This window comes from Cephus cinctus, unplaced genomic scaffold (assembly GCF_000341935.2).
Source record: "Cephus cinctus unplaced genomic scaffold, Ccin1 Ccin1_scaffold0123, whole genome shotgun sequence".
In the NCBI taxonomy this organism is placed as follows: domain Eukaryota; kingdom Metazoa; phylum Arthropoda; class Insecta; order Hymenoptera; family Cephidae; genus Cephus; species Cephus cinctus.
Window position 1 is genome coordinate 1330812 of NW_014332857.1, and position 7715 is coordinate 1338526.

Sequence of the window (7715 nt, forward strand, 5' to 3'; positions counted from 1 at the left end):
TTAACGATCCTAATGATTATTCGTAATTGGAAATTAATCCTTTTGATTACACGCACGTGTAATAAGATTATTTAATCCCCATGTGGTACATATGTTTCTACATAATTTATCCATGTAGACTTGACATGTTCTGCATTGAAAACTTTCCAATGAATCTTGTAGATGTTCACGCGGAACCTTTCAGTAAGATATGCCGGTTACGTATGAAAAGACAGTACGGCATATGTGTGATACGTGAACTAAAATGTGAATCGTGAAAAGAAAATAGAAGAAATATGCACTTGTAGAAAAAAAATAATTCAGAATGATAAAAGCTGTATTCCCTTTATCCATGAGAAAAGAGAGAAATAAAAAATTAATAATCTAATCTCAAAATATTAAAAATGATCTCAGGGCTAAGATAATAAAAGTAATGCTCGTGCAGAGTACAGTCGAGAATCTTACTCTAAGAATCATAAACCTGGAATGCGGTTCCTAAATAAAAGTAGCATCGACCCGTCCATGTCCGACATGAAGAATCTTTAAAGGAGAAATGATTGCGCAACCCGTCACAACGTGTTACACGATCTCGCCAATGGGAATGGCACAATGGACCTTAAGATATTATATACGCTGGTTACTTTGCTGTAACAACGAAAATCACAATGCCGGACGCATCGAGCGGGATGGAGATGCTGATGATTTTTTTTCCAAGTTGGTAACTGTGTGAATTGTACTTAATATGCTACAGTGAATACACGGCCTATAGTTCTTGCTAAGTTTGGATGGACGTTCATTCCAATCCGGTGACCTCGTATTTTAGATTTCGGCGATCTGTATCATGCGGTTGCTTAATAATTCGATCTTCTTCTTTACTTGATGGGAGGGAGAATCTAGCTATATAAGCCGTAGTCTCATCCTACTCATCACTCGTCTCATCCTAGCTCATCTGACTCAGTTGAATTTGGGACCAAGTACAAGATATTAGTTGTACGGATTCGTCATGAAGGTGAGTTTAATTATAATAATTTTAATTAATACTCGTTTCGCTTATAAGAGAAAGTTAATTAATTGGCAAAAAGATTCAATTAAAATATTCGTCATGCAAACCATCAAATTGATACGGGATAAAGGATTCACTGATAATATCATGATGATTCTTAAAGTTTGATACAATAGAAAAAATATTTTTCAGAAATTGCAAAAAAATTCTATTGACAACTGATAATAAGTAGTATCGTTATTTTTAATACAGTCGTACAATACAATTTCATTCAATAGTTTTCCCAACAATTTTTCACTTCGCATAACCAAATCGCGAGGGAATTTAACACAGATTAAACATACGTGATAATAGTGACGATAACGGATACCTGTATAACTATTGTATAATTCGCTAGTAGATATCATCTATTATAGGCGGCCAATACTAAACCGTCACGAAAGTATATCGACAAAATGACGTTGCGTCTAACCGCTGTTTACACTCGGAAATAGGATAGACGTTGATTGATATTATCGTGTGGATTCATATTTCTGGAAATACGGATAAACACGATAAAAGAATAAATATCAGCGCTGTGCAGCTGATATCGGGGAATCTTTTTTTTTGTTATCCCGAGAAAATTCTGTGTTCATTGGCGACAACGTATTGTTGGCACTGCTGACACGTCATCCGTGCGAAAAATAGTGGTGTGGTTTGACAGATCGAAATATTCTGAAAAAAAAAGAAAAAATATATAAATACTGTGTATAAGCACGGCTAAAGTATCGAAGAAACATTCGAAAGGAGCCAAGAGAATGAAAGAAAGAAAAAAAGGAGAATCCTTTTATCTTCGTATTTTCCCCACCGCGTTTCGCATAAACAGTTAAACCTTCAAAGGACTCCCAAATCTTGCGCAAAATCTTCTTGAAGTACCTATTTGACGATTCCGCTTGAATACAAAGTCTAGAATAGAGAACAGAGAATTCATGTGGGAGAAAGTCAATCCAGCATCAAAGGAGTGTTCTCACTTTCATCTCTCATTGTCCATCCCACCTGATTATGAAATATGATGCAACTTGGTCTGTATAGTAGTCCAAACAGTATCCATGACAGGTTTCAGTGATTTCCAGTACAATTTTCGTAGACGTATAAAACCCAAATACAGTAGACAGTGACGTTAAGAGTTTTCCTTAAAAAAAAAAAATATATATATCAAAAACAAAAAGAATAAAAATAATCTCAATCTTGCAGTTCGCACTGATACTCATCGTAGCCGGAGTGGCATCCGCTGGTCGTTTGGAGAACACTTATCTCCCACCAGGATCAGCAGCATCCGCAGGAGGAGCAGGCTTCATCCACGCACCTGCTTACACTGCCGTAGGATCCAGCGGAAGACCCGGAGTATCCGGAGGCTTTGGTGGATTTGGAGGATCCGGAGGCGTCGGAGGCGGTGCTGGAGGATTCGGAGTCCACGGTGGATCAGCTGGAGCGCCTGGACCAGTCGTAGGTGGTGGTTACCAAGGCAGTGGAAATCGTCACGGACAGTTCGTCGAGATCACTAGATTCAACAATCAGAACAATGGCGACGGATCTTATCAGTACAACTACGAAGCTGCCAACGGCATTTCCGCCGAGGAGTCTGGTGCCCTCCAAGGTAAGTCCGGATGGCCTCTGAATGCCAGAGGGGACGATATACAGTAAAAAAAAGTTTCTTCGTACCTTTCCGTTGTTCTTACGTCACCCGCAAAAGATATGACGCGCAGAACAATGCTCGACGTTGCAGTTGCAGCTAAATGCAACGTACGGTGCTTCCACTGCGCCAGCAGTCGGTATTAGTGCGTGACCTTTCTTTTCGTGCCACGATATAATTCTTCTATTGTTTCGTGCCATTGTGTAATCCAGTGTTACGAAGTCGCAACGCTCTTGAATATATCACGGCAGAGAAACGAATTAGACGGAATAAAAATATTCTAACCTCTTCGCGCAACGAACTTCTCACAGTCTGGAGCAAAAGTATTATGGCAGTCGTTAAAATTTCGGTTAAAACTTCACCTCACTCTCGCTGTGCAATATCGATCGAAATCTAAACGCAAAGTTGAAGCTCGACTTTAGTTCCATAAAGAAACACCCTATCGGCATAAAGCGCGCTAGCGTCGCGTCTTGTTGCTCGCGACCGAGTCGAAGTTTGAAATGACGAATTGGCGCAGCTGCCGTTTCCAGTTTGGTAAGACGTTCGGGATCACGAAGTCTCTGTCGGGGGGACAGAGGGAGCGAGTGAGATGGAGGGAGAATAGCAGGAAGCAAATGTTATTTCAATTTCGTAGGCGATAGCGAGGTAGTCAAGGGATCCTACTCCTACACTGGACCCGACGGCGTTCAGTACACCATTCACTACACTGCTGACGAGAATGGATTCCATCCCGAAGGAGCTCATCTCCCAACTCCACCGCCGATTCCCGAGGAGATCCGTCGCGGAGTTGAGCTGTCGCTGGCTGCTGAAGCTAGAGGCGAGAATCAAGACGGACAGTATCGTCCTTCCGGTCCTCAGGGTTACAACAAGTATCAGACTTCCGGTCAAGTTGGTGCCGGTGCCAGTGCCGGTTATCATTATTGATTCAAAATTGCCATCGCCTACTGTGACTTCCGGATATTGATTTTTTCATGAATTTCATGATAAATTAATGTTCTGATAGTTGTGTAAATATACATTAACAATAAAAGATTTTACATGACACTATCTGTGCGATTCATCTTTATGCTACCTTACGTGGGTCTTTGGTATTTTTTTATACGTTTTTTTTTAAGTTAGTTATTTTATGGTACTTTTTCAATATTTTTATATTGAATTATAGTGGCTTTTTTTTTTTATTAGTTTGAATTCTGTATACGTATCTGGAGGTACTTGTATGGTTTTACATAGGTATGTATGTGCATACCGAGCACCCTGGGCTTTGTGGTAAGTTCCGTTTGCACTGGCCAGTCAGCAGTCCGTGTTCGGCTAAGTAAATACTACTGGCATTTAATTTAACCTCGACAGAATACTGTACAGAGGTAGGTTAGGTGTGCTACATACGGAAATGTTTGTAGCTTCCCCCAGAGATCGACCAAGTTATTTTAAAGCTCAACTGTTCAAGATTCAAGAGAGCCGGAAGTTCTCGTACCGGAAATTACAACGGGGAGGATAGCTTTCACAATGAAAGAATACGTTTTCTAAGTCAATCTTGTTCGAAGATTCGTTATTTCTCACAGAAACTGACAATAACATGGTTTTAGGTATTTTATGGCATTGGTTCATTTTCAGATTAATTTTTTATTCAAAATCTTGACTACATCTGAAAATTTGACGCTTGGCAAAATCAAAGAGGATAAAAAAAATAGTTACGCAAACAATATAATAACAATATCACTTGATCATAAAAAGTCAAAAAAATTACATTCGACCGAAAAAAATGTCCTATCAGCCGATATCAAGTGTTGGCATAAAATAAAATTTAACACTGCAAAGCTTTTTCATCTGGAAGAAAGCTTACGACACGCACGATATATTCGTTTGGTGCGTTTAAAAAAAAAATAAAATTGAATGTTTGATCAAACGTAAAAAAAAAAAGAATCGAGTAAGAAGATTCTAAAGTGCGAAAATAGCATTGTAATAAGTTACGGAAAAGAGGGCTAGGATATATAAGTTCCTAGGTAATGTCAGTCTGCGACAGTGGCGCCGTTGCGGCAATTTCTAGCAGAGGACGTCAAGAAAGGGTAAAGTGGATTATGCTAAACGGTTGATATTTCCCCTTAATTCGCGAGTCATTGCTCCCTACAGGATTCTCATCTTTTCTGCTTGGCTAGGAAACGACTGTATTTTCTTCTTTTTCTTGCTTACACAATTTTACTACCAGGGCAAGAGATACCTAGACTCTGTATTCCTTCTGCTTTCGTAAAGATTCACTGAAACAGAGCTCACGCTCGATTTTCTGATTCCGAGGGCGCACTGTTATCTTATGGGAAGTGCCATTCCAGTGCTATGCAGTAGTTATGCAAGTGCTGTGCAGCGCTATATACTGTCCGTTCCGTTTAGTCCATTTATAGCTGAAGATCTTTCTATCAAAGTTCCTGAAAAACATTTTTCAAGCTTATTATTTTTTATTAAATTTTTTTTTTCTAATATTTTCTGTCATACAAAACATTTCATACGATATTACTACGTTAAACCTTATTCGCGAACAATAAATAGTTACCGGTGACAGTCTACGAATTACGTACAGAGATATTATTAAGATATTTAATAATGAGAAAATGCAAATGGACCAGTGGAATAATGAATTGATAATGAAATGGAATAATAATGGGAGGATTCTAAGATCGTGGAATCCCTTGCAAACTTTTACTTGGCGAAGGTAGCTGCATTTTATTAAGATGAAAATTAATATGTATAAAATATAAATACGCCATGGAGCAACTAGGGTTAAAGGACAAGAAGTAAAACTGTTATCGGAGATATGCAAAAAGGAAGCAATTTTCTGTACACCAAGAAAAGTTACAATTCCTTACTCTATTTTATATCTGAAAATAGTATCTGTTTGTCAACTATCTATTTGTGCAACTTTTAGCCTCGAAGAAACGCTTTTCATTTCCTGCACACGTAAACATCCATTACGAGAAAAGAAAGTCAAAACGTTACGTAAACGTGCATACCGTAAAAAGAACTTTTAAGCTGTGCAGTAAATACAGAAACTTATTGATCTCTGAAAATGACTAAATATTTTTCAAATTCGAAAAAGTCACTAAAAAAATCCTTTTTTTTCATTTTTCTCTCGCACCGATAACACTCATTTCATCTTGTTGCTACATTCCGAATTTTGGTCCCATAAAAAAAAAAGTCAAAAATTAGTACGGCGTATGCAGGCGTAACTGCTTGTTTTTTGGATTGTATTTTCGAGGTCTCTTAGTGACGTGATAAATATGCCCTGAGCAAGAAAAGGTTTGCTTGGATTTGTCTGGGGTTTGTCGGAAAAGTGAGGAATAGGCGGATAGGGGAGGTGAGTGGGGTGGGAGGGGGGGGGAAGAGGAAGAGAGAAAGCCCGAAGGAAGGGAACGAATTCGCGGTCGAGGTGAAAAAGGAAAACCGTAGATCGACACCCGGGAACTGTAGTTCGGATGTCTGCCGTTCTCGCGAGAGCGCAGCTGTCTTGCCTATAAATCAAACTCAGAGCCCATAAAAAAAATCTGGGGATCTTATGCCCACGCGGCAGCCACGCTTTTGCTTTTATCCACTTCGATTCGCGTTTTAACATTTATTACGTTTTTACGCAGTTGGTATAACGCGGCATTAACGTTAGACCAGTCGGAATAATGCATTAACGTTAAGTGTATTGTACGATCGGTTCGAAGTGTTGTTTAAAAATTTTTCATAAGTTGGTATCATTTATACGATAAATAACGTTGTCAAGGTTGACAATGAAAAGTAACGTATCTGTAGTATTACTATTCGTATATTATCCCTAGAGAAATTTCCGTTCAATTTTCATACGTCGACTTTTTTTTAATCCTGTACGTCGTCTCCGTGATGTACGACCCCCTTAGATTTTCTCACGCGCCAGACCAATTTTTTTTGTACAATTTATACGCTCGTGTAAATATGTATAGATATACCAAGGAAGTTAGGGAGGTCAGTGCGGTTATCGTGATGTATTATATTTTTGTTCGAAAAATAATTTTTTTTTCCAAAATTGCACTTTTCACCAATTTTACTAATCTTTGTAATATTTTTTTATCTATGCTCGTGGCTGTTGATCTTTAATTTCTCTATCGCTGTTATTTCATGCGAATCACAAATATTTGAGAGCTCGATTGCTTCTCGTATCCCATACGCCTGGGCGTCATTCAATCAAGAAACGTGTTACGTGCTTGCTGCTTCGAAGTCCCTTTTCTCCTTTCTTCTTCTCTTTTGGGGAATCTTATACAGAGTGATAAGCCAAATGGTATACAAGGTCTTGACATTTTCGGAACGAGTGCGTTTCTGAAAAGGAAACACCAGACTCTGTCAACCCCCGGGGCTACGGAGTTATTTGGAAATAGAACGTCGACATATTTGAAAGCTTCGATTAATCGACAGATCGCGGATATTTATTCTTACATGATTCTACATGTCGTTTACTTTTGCTCGGATTCGATATTTGTCGATGATAAAAAAAAATTCGACATCGGGTCTGATACAAATTTTCAGTGATTTTTGAATTTTCGAAAATTCATAATATCCAAATTTTAATTTTTTGGTCGGATTTCCATTTTAAAAGACAACCAAATTCACAGGCAATATTCAATTTTAGAGGATCGACTGGAGCCACTGTATTGACGCTAAAAAAAATTTCGATTTTCCGAAACATCCAGGTAATTTATATACTGTGACGTGATTTTTCGAATCACGGTCCCAAGGCGGCTCCGGTTACCGATACAGATAACGTTCTCGATTTCTGGTTCCCTTCGGGTCGCCACCCTGCTCAGAAGCTACGCTCGCGGGTTGATTCGTATAGTTATGTCAAGGCTCTCGTAAGATTTCGTTATTGTTTAGTTGAGGTCGAGGTACTCGAATCTGCCGTAGAGAAATAGTCTCGACGTACCGAGTTGCCCGGCAGAGGAAAGTACCCGACGGAGAAGCCTTCACGGATTAGCTGTACCAGCTCCGGTGAGGATTCCCAATTTATTAATTGGTGAAGGGATCTCGATAGATAGTTAAGATTCGTTCTGATACGTTCTC

At 39.0% G+C, this 7715-nt stretch overlaps 1 protein-coding gene and 1 long non-coding RNA gene across 2 annotated transcripts; one reads left to right on the plus strand and one right to left on the minus strand.

Annotated features, from left to right (window-relative positions):
- Positions 1-882: 882 nt before the first annotated feature.
- LOC107274856 (pupal cuticle protein 20) lies at positions 883-3701 on the plus strand. Its single transcript, XM_015754415.1, has 3 exons — positions 883-988; positions 2216-2618; positions 3289-3701. Exons 1-3 carry the CDS (start codon positions 983-985, stop codon positions 3576-3578), a joined length of 699 nt encoding a protein of 232 aa, XP_015609901.1. The 5' UTR covers positions 883-982; the 3' UTR covers positions 3579-3701.
- Positions 1208-2209, minus strand: LOC107275189. Its single transcript, XR_001539649.1, has 2 exons — positions 1898-2209; positions 1208-1696 (listed from the first exon to the last, which is right to left on the minus strand). It is a non-coding gene; the product is annotated as an uncharacterized LOC107275189 (long non-coding RNA).
- Positions 3702-7715: the final 4014 nt, after the last annotated feature.

What these genes read in the sequence shown, in the direction of transcription:
- LOC107274856 (XM_015754415.1), top strand. An exon ending in GGAGTCTGGTGCCCTCCAAG is followed by an intron (nt 2,619 to 3,288) that starts GTAAGTCCGGAT and finishes TCAATTTCGTAG; the next exon opens with GCGATAGCGAGGTAGTCAAG.